Here is a 13,538-nt window from a genome sequence, read left to right as displayed (position 1 = left end):
TCAGATGTGGACAGCTGTGTAGAGAGATGAAATCTCCTGCCAGTAGGTTTGTTTTTCTGCAGTTGTTCTGGCACCACCTGGAGGTACTTGTGAGCCCTGAGGTAGGAGCCCTCACCCACTTTTTGAGTGCTGCACCCCGGCCGTCCCTTTTACCAGCAAACCTTAATGTCTCTTTGTGTACTGGGTGGCCTAAAAGAAGTAGCTGCACAAAAAAAAAAGCCCTCCCAGCAAATACAAAAAAACCCAGCAGTGTTTCCCACTGCACTAGTTTTAGTCAGAAATACTAAAACCCCCTCAAACTCGAGAGATGATTTAGGTTCCCCTAAATCAGTTAGGACAGTGGGGGTTGAGTCACTGCCTGTGTGGGGCTGAGAAGAGCAAGGGCTCGAGCTGGGAGTTATGGTCCTACAGATCACAGTAATACTGCATAAATAGTGACAATAATAGCAGTTATGAAGCAGTTTAGAGCTCCAGAACCTCCTACAAGTAAAATAAGAAGTGGTCACGTTTGAGGCTTTCTTCTGACTGGAGTCATACCACTCCCTGAAGGGCAAACTGTGTGTTTGGATTTGTCTGTATGTTTGAGTGGGGAATGTAAAAATCTTGGCACGGTAATCTTATTTTGGTAATAGGATTGTGTGCAGACATCCTTGTGGCTTGTGGTTAAATTGAAAAAAAAAATGAAAAGCATTAGATTTCCTGGGAAGGGGTTGTTGTTTGCAAATGGAGTGAATAACAACTGCACTTACCACTGCCTGATCTTGCTTATAACCCTCTAATGGAACTCCTTTAAAGTCTCTAGGGGTTTTTCCTATGGCTTTTAATTTGATGTTGTCCTTTTGGGATTAGGATCAACTTGGAAAATCGAGGTTTTATTCTAATTCCTTTTTGGTTTTCTCGAGTCTCCCTCCAACTTAAGTCTTTCAGGTGCAAATTTCCCTTTCCAGAATTCATTGACAGAAAACAATTTTTTTTTTTTTTGTAATTTTAAAAAACTTGTTATACGGCAACCTTGAGATTGTTTAGAATAGCCGATATCAAACACCAAAAGTCTTCAAAATGTTTGATGTCCCCAGAGTGGAGCAACTGTTCTGTCCCCCTGTGCATGTGGCAAATGAGGACACAGATTAAGTGATTTAATAGCACCTGCAGACTCCCCCCCTTCACTGAACACCAGTCTCTTATGGGATTGGTGCAGTCAGGTTATTTAGGTGCACTTCTAGGTAAAGAAACACAGATCACAGTACCAGCAGTGGATCCTTTAAATACACTGATTTACAAAGAAAGTTGGATTTTTTTTAATTTTGGGGTTTTTTTTCCCTGCACTGTTTTTTTTGTCCTTTCCTGGTTTGGCTTTCACAACAGTGCAGAATTCAAGATTTTTCTTTCAGCCTTAAATGTCTGCAAACTCTGCCTGGAACACAGGCAGGATTCCGAGCTTCCCAGCACGGCTGCTTTTTGACCAGAATCTGAGTGGAAAAATGTAACCTTTTCTAGTGCTCTCATGGTACGACCTCTGGAAACAGGGCGAACTGTTTAAGGCTTCCTGCTACATGTTAAAACCAAAAGAAAATGTTTCTTTTCTCCTGCTTCTAGCTGTCAGCCCTTTCCAGGGCTTTTGCTTGCCAGGGTTTTTCCTTTAACCCTTTTTTTATTTCAGCTCCTCCTTCCACCTTGGTCCTGCTGAGCCGTGTCAGTTCTTCCTGTAGTGTTTTGTGCTTGCATTATTCAACATTTAGGTGACTGAAGCTTCCAGCATGAGTGCCTGCTGTGTGGCTGGTAAATGTGTGGGCAAGGAGGAGAGTTGGGCTGTTTACAGACGATTCTAAACTCACCTTTAAAAATCCTAGAAGGACTTTTTAGCCAAGGAACTGATTCCTGTTTAGTTCAGAAGTTTGTTCACAAACTACTGGTGCGAACTGGTTGTGACTTAAGAGGAACTGTCCTGCTCTACTTGCAGCTGGAGATCACCCCGCTGATATTCCTCCTTCTGTGGGTATGTTCTAGTGAGCCATTAGTTCATTCTCCTGGCTGTTAAACTATTCATTGAGTCTACCTGAGAGTGGAAAATGCAGCTTCTTCCTAACTGCATCTTCATCTCCTCACTTGGATGTGACTCAGTGGCATTTTAGGAACTTGAAGCAGCATTTCTGGGGGGTGCTTGGGCTTTTTTTTTTTCTTCATCAGTTTTTACTTTAATGCTACTGTGTTTTCTCCCTTGTGGGTGATTTTAAATTGTTCCCTCCCCCGATAAATCCCATTAATACTGTAATATTTGAGAGCAGCTTGTAGTGACATCTAACATTTTGTTCTGTTTGTACTGCAGGCTGAGGTCAAGCAAACAAAGAAAGCAATCATTATGTTTTAGCATTCTTTTTTAATGAGCACATTAAAATCTGCTCACAGCTACAGGATCAGCTGTGAAGAGAAGGGAGGAACATTGAACTCTGAGTAGCACTGGCTTTTTGAAGCAATTTATGGAAAAATAATAGAGTGAAGGGATACGTAAGGACTCTGGTAGGAAATAAATGGCACAGTGTTGTTGACGGAAAGGGATTTGGCAGAGGGCTTGTTGTGACTGTTTCTGTGGCTTAGAAATGCAGAGGAATTTCCTACAGACTGGACTAACCATTAAAAATGTCTCTGCTTTTAGGAGTTCAGAGCATACAGTGGAGTCTTCTCAGGGAAGATGTCGTCTCTGACAATGAAAACCTGTTGTCTGGACAAAAGAGGAAGTTTCTTTAAGGTAAATAGGATATTTATACAGAACTTAAAGTCCATGGGTTAGTGTGAAATGAGTGCTGCAGAATGTTCAGTGCTCTCTGTGATATGTAGCAAGCCTTTTCTGTAAAATGGGGAGTGCTTCTTGAGCATCTCTTTTTTTCACAGGTGGTGTTTGTGGCTGCCTTACCCCTCAGTTATTTCATGTGTATATTGTTTTCCTGTACACTGAATGGAATATTTGGTGTAAAATAGCTTGTGGCTTTCTTTGCCACTAATGCTGAGAACATAAGCTTTATTATGCACAGGAATAAAATTGTTAAGAGCTTTCATAAGGTGGATTTGTGTCATTTAAAGTTGTGGTACAGGTTTATGATTTCCATTATTGGATTGAAAGTTGATTTCATTTCCTTGCCTATTTTGGGAAAACTTGGCATCCCAAAAAGCTGAGGTGCAGTGGGAGTTACCAGTGCAGTTTTCAAACCACAACTGAATCCCATTAACTATTGTATTTATGTGTAGTGGAGGAGGTCTGGAGGCAGTGCTGAGTTTAATTGTAGAGAACACTGCAAGGAAGATTTTCTTTCAGTGAAAAGGGATTAATTGATCTGAAGTACGGTTGTCAGAGCCTCCATGTGCCTGGTGTGAGTACAGCTGTGAACACCACGTGCTTCTAGAAAGCAGGACAGGGAGAAGAGTGTCCAGGCAGTGCCTCTGTATGGAAAGGCTGCTGACCTGTCCAACTGTGGTGTCCTGCCACTGACCAGAAGTGTGTCTGGCAAGTGCCAGAGTCACAGTGACTGTCTTGCTGGGCAAGGCTTTGCTTGAAGGCGCAGTCAAACTTTGTGGGTGTTTCTGAGCACTGAATTAACTTACCGTGATCACATCCCTTGGAATATTCACTGCTTGCTGCAGCTTCTGCCAGGAAAAGTGCAACACTTCCTGCCATCTCTGCACGGCACTGTTTCCATTCCTTCTCTTCCTCTGGGACAGAAATACCCTTCTTTTTTGCCTGAATCTGGCCCTAATGCTTGGGGGATGGGTGTTCCAGTAGGTGATAAATACGCTCACAACAGGCTACAGGCAAAGGGGAGCCAAGCAAGTGGTGGCTGGTGCCTTTAGCCCATGGAGAGCTGTAATGAGTGTGCCAGGGCCAGCTGTGGTGTCAGCAGCTTCACACCAGGACTGTGGCAGTGGCACACAAGTGCTGTTGAAGGGTTTGTTTCAGGTGCTATGTGCTGTCTGTAGCTTAAGCCAGTCTTTAGGGAGTGAACAACCAGCACTGCAGTGACAGCGTTTCCCTCTTTGGCTTGCCCAGGGCTTCGGGTGGTCGGCTATTACCAGGGTATTCCAGGGGCAGGAACCACTTCTCAAGTTTTGCAACACACTTCAGCTACATCTCATATCTCAGGACCACAAACATCAACCTTGTTAATGGCAGTCCACAGCCATTTAGGGAGAAAAGCTGTATTTTTCAAATCATAGCAAGAAACTGTCTCAGTTCTGAGGAATATTTCTGGGTGGTCACTCGTGTGTATGCTGAAGGAATCCTCATGGCAGATGGGACTGTAAGCAAGTGTCCGTGTTCTGCAGTCCTTTGCTATCTCCTTGTGTAGTTCTTGTGTGGAAAATAGATGCTGGAACAGCTGTTTTGTTCATGCTGATGTGGTTGTAGTTACTCAGGATGATTAGGAATGCAGTCTGCCTGAGCAGTTTCTAGACATGGCACTCTTAAGGCTGTAAGAAACATTGTCAGTTAAGAAACTAAGGTTGCCCTAAATTTTCCTGAGGACAGGCTGGCTGGGGAAAAGATGCCTCAAAGCTGCTTTTTCAGAGCTCTCCCCATCCCTGGGAAGTTGCAGTTGGGCCGTGGTTCCAAACCCACGGTGTCAAATTAGAAACTGCAGGCAGTGAGTGTACCCAGCCTGTGTGCAGTGCACCCGGGGCCTTGCTGTGCGTACAGTGAAACTACCTCCCCCACGTAATCCAAGTGTGACAACTGTTGTGTTTGCTACAGCTGAAAGGGTGAGCAAACAAAATACTTGGCACGTCAGACTTTTTCCAGTTTGCATTATTTTAATTTGCCTTGTCTGTGTGTTTAGGAGACCTAGTGATTCCGCTGTGGGATTTTACCCATGCTGATCTGAAGTTTGGAATGCTCTCCTCACGTGCACAGACTGTGTACTGTACTTCTGCACGTGGCTCTCCTGCTGTGCTTTTGCTTTGCAGTTGCCTAAGAAACCTTTACCATGCTGGCATGCAGATTCTCAGGGCACTTAAATCCCCATAAAAAAGTATCTTACCATTCTCAGCAACATCTCCCAGAAAAATCACTGACAAATACCAGTGGGAAATTCCAACATTATGGGTTTTTTCTGGTTCTTAAGTAGTTCTCATTGCTGTAGCTTCTTGCCATCTTTTAGTTTTTTCACAGACATTCCTTTGACTGTTGGTACACAAGGAAAACAGTATTGTCCCCATTTCACACAGGGACACAGTATTGTCCCCATTTTACACAGGGACACAGTATTGTCCCCATTTTACACAGGGACACAGTATTGTCCCCATTTCACACAGAGCAGAGGTCTGTAGTTTTACAGGCTAAATTCTGTGGACTCTTTGTGCCTCGCAGTTGATGAAGCTTAGAGCCAGCAAGTAGTAAAAATGAAGCAAAGATGGAGTTAGTCTTGGGTAATTCTGGGACTGCATAGCCTGCCAATGGTTACAGAGGGAGTGTGCAGTAGAGCAAGGAACTGAATGTATATGTCTCTGAGAAATGTCCTCTTTACTGAAACATCCTCCTCGTGAAGATGTTCCAGTCTTTACTGAACTGGCTTCAGAGGTTTTACACTAATAAAGCTTTTCTGTTCCAAAACCAAGCATAGTGTAAAACTTTGTTGCTTACTGATGAATAAGGCAGTGAACTGTGTCAATGGCCCTTAGAATTCGCAGCTCACTGTGCAAAACCAGCAGAATTTGCAGCCGTGTGTCAGAATACTCGATTGTCCTGAGCCGTCTGCACGAGTCCGGGAGCAGCGTTCCCAGCCGGGCTCATCTCTGGCACTCGGCCACCTCGTCACACAGGGTGCTCTGTCAGGGTTGCTACGTTCTGCTTATCAAAACAGGAAGGAAAAGATGTGGTGCCAAAGAGGATGCAGGTCCACAGAAAGAATGAAAAATGAGCTGCTGGCAGGAAGGGGGGGTGGTGAGCGGCGAGGCCCATTTGTCCGGTCTGATCTTGCTCTTTCAGCCCGGGGTGCCTTGCCAGATTGGAAGCACCGACCTTACCTTTTCCTCTTCTGCTGTTGTAAATCTCAGGGCTTGGAAACATTCTGCAGTGGTCTGCTGGGCTGGCTCCTCCTTGGCTGCCAGAGCTGGCAGTTTTGTTAGTTCCCTGTACAGGCTTATTTGGCATTCCGACACAAAAACCAGGAATTCAGTTGTCGTGCGGTTTTTTTCTAAAAATGTCCTGAGACAGACATCAAATCAAAGCCACCTGTCCTCCTCTTGGGAACAGGAAGCTCTTCATCAGTTGAGTGAGTAAGAAGACCTATAGTTGGGCTGTGCTTCTGGGAGAGGCACTGGCTGTGTCTGGCTGTGTGTGTGGGCAGAGCAGCTTCCCAAAGGTGACTGGGGCCCCTGGGCAGTGTGTTGCTTCTGGTGAACACACCTGCTCTTGCTTTTGCTGCTTGTATGACGTCCTGAAAGATGCCAACCAAAGCTGGCCTGTGGGCTGTGGTGGCAGAGCACTGGGCTGCTGGAGTGCCATGCTTGTGGGCTGGGTGTAGGAGTGTTACCCCCCAGCTTCCAAAAGCTGAGCTCAGTCTCACTGAACCAAGAATCAATTGACAATATGCAGAGTGTGGCACGTTATGAAAGGAAATGTTGTGGTGTGAGATGTTTGCATTTCATTATTTCTCTCATGGTATCAGGCATGTAAACAGTCCGTGGTATTTGGCAATGTAATGTTTAGGATAGTTTGCTTAGGGAATACTGTGCTGGGCTGCTGTGGGAGTTCATGTGTCTGAGTCATAATTAGTCTTTGGGTTTACAGTGGTTACATTGTAGTTTCTTTTTAACCTACGGAACAGTGCTTTATCAGAAATAAATTCCAAAGGAAAATCATTAGACTCAAAAATGGCTATTTTATCATATTATGTAAGGTGTCATTTTAGTTTTGGGGGTTTTTTTTAACCACCTGAGAAGATGTCATACTTCCAAACGCATTTCTTTTCAAGTAAACCTCCTCTTTCTGTAGTATAGCAGGGTAGTATCTATTTCATAGTCCTAAATAGGCTGCAACAGATTTCTCCTGATTACTTTTTAAGTCTTTGGGTTCATGTATGCTATTTTACATTAACAGTGGCCCCTGGCAAATGTATCCGTCCACTTCAGTTATATTTTCCTTTGGAAACTGCCTCTTACCATCTTGATTTCCATTCTATTGAAACAAATGGGTGAGTTTTCCAATTAGTTCCAGACAAACAGGTATCACACTCTTTGCAAATAGAGAAATCTGTTTGAGGAATTCCAGTTGCACTTAAAAAGGCAGAGCCCTTTGCTGCTGCTTGTTTTCTCAGGGTCGAAGCTAATAATAGTCCATAGCCAGGATTCTTCCTGCATTTTGCAGAAACCTGTTATTAACAGCTCATCTTGTCTGATGCTCATCATGTGTGCATCACAGGTGCTGCACAATCACCAGACCTTTCATTGGTCCTGAATACTTCGGAGGTGATGTCAGAAAATCCTGAGTGCACCCTGTGTTATTTGATAGAAAATGGTCTGTCAGGTGCTGTGGTGACAGTAGGTGTCAGTTAACTGCAAGGATACCCAAATGATTCAACTCCATAAGACCTTTTTTCTTTTTTTTTTAAATTGAGAGTAACTTTTTTTACCAAAAAGAAAATTTAAGGAAAATCAGTTGCAATTTGCAGAAAATATTGGTGGTTTGTTTTAGAGAAAACCAGGGGGGTTATTCCTAAGGATAAGTGCTTTATTTGAGGTGAGGTACAGGGTGGTAGGTGATAAGTCACTGTTGGGTTGCAGAGTGTGTTCTGTTTGGTTTGATGCCACACTTTACCTGGTTTCCTTGTCCAGGATGTACTGACCTCTCACAGACTGAGGAGAGACTGCCTTGTCCTGGAGGATGTGTAGTACCCCCCAGAAATCTGCCCTGTGGAACAGAATGTGAGCATCAGGCTCCTTGAAATGTGCCATTTTGTTTGTGTTCTCTTTAGATAAAGTGAAATTGCTGAACATGGAAAAATTCCCCTCAGGAATGATAATTTCTCTTCAAGGCAGGCATACAAATTAAAAAGTGTTCAGATTACTTTGCCCTTAGTACAGTTTGGATTTGAGCTCTTTGCTGTAGTGCCCAGAGATTCTGTTTTCTGGGAGGGAGATTTTGGTTTTTATTTTGGTTCTTTGGTGTTTTTTGGGAGGGTTTGGGGTTTTTTGCAGCTCTGATCAAAGCCCATTAACTCAGCTAAGTGAGTTAACAGCCAGATGGCGACAGAGCAAGTCATCCCTTTCAGTGCTTCCAGCAGTTACCAGGTATTTTAAAGCTCTGAAATGAAAAGCTTCAGCAGAACCAGAAAGGGAAGAAGGCTCCAAAAGCTGTAGAGACAGAGTGAGGATTGCATCAGCAGTCTTATTTAGCAGTAACAACTGGTATGGTTGTCTCACTACCTCACTGCACTTAGCAAACCTCATGAGGATAAAGCCCCTTTGCTTTGTGTTCTGCCATCAGTTATGAAATGTGATTTTAATCCAGGGATAGGAAATCCTAATGTAAGTAACTGATAGGCTGTAATTAAACCTGGAATGGATTTTTTTCACAAGGATGTGCTTTTATTTTTTCCAAATACTTGTCACATTTTTTATTTAAAAGTGACAAATCGTATATTTCTTTCTGAATGTGTATTTATTAGCATTTTTTGACTCGCATTTTGTATGTTTTCATACAAATAACAAGAAATCCATTGTGTCAGTATTTTAGAATGCCATTAGTTATTTAAAACTAGCTCTAAGAAAGTACATTCAGAAGGCACAGCTACTGAAATAGTTTGGGTGATTGTTGTATCTAGAGGCTGTAATGGATTGCTCATCAGAGATTTAGGCCTAATAGAGCTGATCCTTCCACTTCTGCTGCTTAGTCACAGCTTGGAAGAGAAATACAATTTTTTTGTCTTTTTACACTTGTAGTCAGCTTCTCTGCTGTGAATTAATTGAGTATTGAACTGAATTAATGGATCTCTCCTTTACAGATCCAGAAGGATTACTGTACAGAAGTACTGGCTAGGAACATTAGCTGTAGTTCGGGTTTGCAGCCAAAGACTTGCCATAAATTAATTGTTTTCTTTTTCTTTAAAAACCAAACAGCAGTCCACATGATAAAAAAATTTATTTAAACGTAAACCTATAAAACAGCTGTATTGCTTTTCAGAGGATTGCAAGAAAAGATAAAGATGATGCTACTCAAGTGGTAGAGGCTTTAAAAGTGCCAAAGGGATGCAGCCTGAGGGCAGGAGGGGGTCACCCTGTCCCGGGTGGGGCTGAGCTCCCCGAACAGAGCTGGCCCGGAGGGAGGAGGCACTGCTGCCCAGAGCCATGGGCGGGCCCCCCTGGGGGTGCCACGGGCTGGTTCTAGTGGGGACAGCAGCACCATGTGTATTTGTCACCACCTGAAGCCAGTGCGGGGCTGGACTCAGCCCTTGTGCAGAGGGAGGGCTGAATTTGCCCGTGCTCAGCTGCACTCAGTGCAGGTTCCTGGGGGTGTGCTGGCTCTGGCAGGACGGTGTGGGTTCTTCCCTTTCCCATGCTCAGGAAGGCATTGCTCACCTCTGGCTGCAGTGACTCAGGGGGAAGGTCTTTGCAATGCCAGTGGTACAGAACGTCTGGGAGCTGTGACAGAAACGGTGTGGATCATGGTAATGCACTCTCACTTAAGGTTGGCCAGCTGCAAGCAGAGACTAAAACTTCTTTTAAATTGATTGGAATAATGCTGCACCGCAAAGGAGAGAGTGAATTCCGTCCAGTAGAACAGTACAGGGAAATGATGCCCCCAATGCTTTGAAAACGCTGCTGAGCTGAGCTGCCTGCCCTGAGCGGGACTCGGGGTCATGTCTAGTGAGTGACTGTGAAGACTGTTCTGACTTGGGCTGGGAAGCTGGTTTTGCCTCAGTACCAGTGTTTTTGTTTGCTCTGTGGTTCGGGGATGGTGGCAGAGATCACTGCATCGCTGCAAACCTTCTCATCAGCTTCTCTCCAGGCAGGAGGGAGGGGACACTGCCAGGGTTCATGTGCTGCCATGGTGCAGTGTGACAGCAAACTTGATGCATTGGCTGCGAAGAGTGTTCAAGACAGCACGGCTTGCAAACTTCAGAGTTGGTTTCTGCTCAGCAAAATGTTCCCCAGAACTCTGGCTAGCAGATCCTTCATGTCTCGAGATACAGCCCTCGTGCTAACCTTGCCCACATTAAAATGAGTGTTTGCCCTCGTGCCCAGAATTAGGATGGTGTTCCACCTGAGCTGAAGTGTTACGAGGCGGTCCCTTTTAACTGAATTGTTCTGTTCAAGTGGAATCCAGAACCTAACGTGAAAAGCAGCTCCTCATTCCTTTCTTGCTTCGTTGCTTTTCATCCTCCACGGTATCATCATGCTGGCTTAGTGCCCCTTCTGCAGTCGAACTCTTGCAGATGGAACTGTTCTAAATATATTTTTTCTTTTTATTTGAGAAAGTAAATGCTACAAATAGTTGAATAATTTAGTTCTTGTAAGCTGTTGTATAATATGTAGAGGCTGCAAATTGAATACCTTTAAATAAAAAGGCTAGCCAACCTGGAAGGTGTTGTACTGTCACAGAACAGGAATTATTCTTCCTCTGAGAACCATTGTAAGTGGCCCCAACCCTTACTTTTTCCTTTGCAAAGGGAAGTCCAAATAGGATGCGATTTTGAAAAAAAAAAAACCAACCAGTTTGTAATCTCTGGTGACTAAACTTGCCCGGGCTTCTTTTCCACGCCTCTTCCACTCACTTGATGTCATCCTATTTTTGTCCCTTTCTAGCTCATTGACACAATTGCCTCAGAAATCGGAGAACTGAAACAGGAGATGGTACAGACAGATCTCACGCTGGAAGATGAGTCTGCTGATTTGCGAAGGTGATTAAAATGTTTATTTTCATGGTTCCTGGAGCTCTGCTGTGACAGGAATGTTTTCATTGCACTGTCTTCTTGGGTGGCTTATGTCCTTCCACTGTTCTTCCTAGCAGCACAGGGGGTGTGGGCAATCTTGCTCTTGATCCAGGGAATTTGCCTTCGTGCAGGAGTGCCCAGAGATTCAGTTTTCTGTGTATTTGCCTTAATATCTTCTAATAGCAACTGAGCTTCGCTTCTACTTCCTTGTTAAACCTTGGATAGGGATGAATGTCTGAAGCAGGAAACTTCTAACATCATTGCCATTGTCTGTGGCAGAGCTTTGCTTTCCCGCTGTAGAGACAAAATGTGCATAGCTTCAAGTGGCTCTGTGAAGATTCAGCACACTGTAATATATGATTTATTTACGTTCCTGGGCTAGAAAGTAAAATATTCACTGTTATGAGCTAATACGTATGTGGGATATGTGTTTAATTTATGTATGAGTACCTTGCACATAAAAAAAAAATAAAGTAGGTGGGGCATTTCCTTAAGATGATTTGAGATACATATTACAGTGCAGATAACATTTCTGGCTTTTTCAAACTGATCATACCACGTAGATGTGGACTGTGAACATTTGTCATGGTACACTCGTACCTTGAAGTGGGCAGAGTGGGGCCTCAGCATCTTGGATTTGCTGTGCCTGATGTGCTTGACTGGCAACATCTGTTAAATTGGCATCTGGAGGATAATCAATATTTTAATCATTGTTTTAACGAAAGTACAAAAACGTATCCTTGTCTGGAATATTTGTTGCAAGAGGAAAGCAACCAGTGTATGTGTTGTGTTTTATCTGACTGCACACTCTGGGCCAGCTCTGGAGCTCTGGTGGGCTTTGTTCTTCTAGTAGTGGGTAATTGTTTGTAATTTAGAATTCCATCCAAGTTTTTTAGCTTTTTTTACTTTCTTTTTATGAATTCTGTTGACATCTGCTAGAACTTACTGCAAAGTATATGTAAATTATTGACATAAAACACTGTTGCCCAAGTGGTAAAGAACAGGTGACCTAATTAAAGTCCTTGGCTATGGCCCTGGTTGCACATTATTCAAGTTTTAAAGCTTTTGAGAGTACAGTTCTCTTACAGTGGCAGAAAGGATACTTTCTTCATTTTGGTGGGCTCAGCTAATGAATTTCAGCGATCATCAGCTAATTTTCATTTAAGAAAAGGCTTATTGTATCTTTGAGAACACCCATAAGCATGAAAGGCTAGGATCTACTGGTAAAATCTTGGTGGAAGCACTTAGCTGGAAACAGTCAACTTTTTTACTGATTTTTTTAAATGGATTCTTAAACTGAGTTTGTTAATCTTGAGTGCAAAATGATAAAAATATGTAAGTAAAGCTAACATAAAAAAGTGAATAATGCAATTTCCAGGACTGTGTAACTGAAGTCAATTTCATACTGAAATAATAGCCACCAAAAAAAAAATCATTCTTTTCTGTCACTTTGAGATGATAAATGTAAAATATGAAATCTGAATAAATGAGCTAATGCCAAATTTTCTATGACTATGTAATTCTGCACTGTGTGCTTCTATGTAAGGAAGAACCTGTATCAAAGTTTTATAGTTTAGTTGTGCCCAGTTGTGTTTATATAGAGCTACAGAGCAAGGTTACAGTAATTTCAACCAAGGTTTTCCAGAGCTCTTGTTTAAACTGGACACTTTGCAAGGCTGTGCTTAGTCGTAACTTTATTTCCTTGCAGTTACTTTAAAACTTGGTAATTAATGTAGTTTGCTCTCATTATTGTGTGTTCTGCTGTTCAGAAGCTGGTCTCTTGATATGACCTTTGGATTTGCATCTAGAGAAATGCGAGCTAAATTTTTTCCAACTCGTTTTTTTCACCTTACCAGGTATCCACAGGCACACAGGGCAGTTTTAGAAAGGCAGCGCTTGCGAGAGCTCTCGACTGGGTTCAAAAAAATAACTGCATGAAATTGTGTGCCTGCAACTTCAGTGTTGTGGTGTGGGTTTTTTTGTGGTTATGTGGCAACTTTCAGATTTATTCTCCTCCCCACAGTTCTGTTTTGGGCTTATCTCCCCTTTTAGCATATATGGCCCAAGTAATAATGAGAATGATTCAAGGCTCCACAACTTGGGCTTGTAAGCATGTAAAAGCCAGACAACAACAAAGACTTGCCAAACTGTATTTTAAGGGGGGTGCTCAGGCTGTGTTTCAATATTCCACCGTGTTGGGTGCCAGGGCTTTCTCCCAGCACAGACATTTGTCTCGGTAAGGCACAGGAGTGGAGTTGTCAGAGAAGGGCACTGATGGGGCCGGTCTCTGTCCCGTGCCGTGCTGGTGACCTTTCAAAGAGTGACAGGAGAGCTGCGTGCAGTGGCAGCCCGGGAGCACGTGTGCTGACAGCTGGCACCTGGGTGATGTTTTGGGAGGCGCTGGGTCTCCCTCGAGGGCCCGGCCCACGGACCCCTGCGTGTCTGTTCTCATGGATGTCCCTGAGGGGACAGCGCTCGCTGCCATCCCGTGTCTGTTCTCATGGATGTCCCTGAGGGGACAGCGCTCGCTGCCATCCCGTGTCTGTTCTCATGGATGTCCCTGAGGGGACAGCGCTCGCTGCCATCCCGTGTCTGTTCTCATGGATGTCCCTGAGGGGACAG

General features: G+C 43.7%; 1 protein-coding gene across 1 annotated transcript in view; it reads left to right on the top strand.

Moving 5' to 3' along the window:
- Positions 1–2,653: 2,653 nt before the first annotated feature.
- RIN2 (Ras and Rab interactor 2) overlaps positions 2,654–13,538 on the top strand; it is a 39,711-nt gene continuing 28,826 nt past the window's right edge. Inside the window, exons 1-2 of the mRNA XM_017837393.1 lie at positions 2,654–2,746; positions 10,789–10,884. Of these exons, the coding sequence (XP_017692882.1) occupies positions 2,690–2,746; positions 10,789–10,884 (153 nt within the window). The 5' untranslated portion in view covers positions 2,654–2,689. The remainder of the gene's footprint in view (positions 2,747–10,788; positions 10,885–13,538) is intronic.

This window comes from Lepidothrix coronata, unplaced genomic scaffold (assembly GCF_001604755.1).
Source record: "Lepidothrix coronata isolate B3197 unplaced genomic scaffold, Lepidothrix_coronata-1.0 Scaffold304, whole genome shotgun sequence".
NCBI lineage: Eukaryota > Metazoa > Chordata > Aves > Passeriformes > Pipridae > Lepidothrix > Lepidothrix coronata.
Note: the sequence above shows the minus strand (reverse complement) of the source record. Positions and strands in the feature narration are given on the sequence as shown.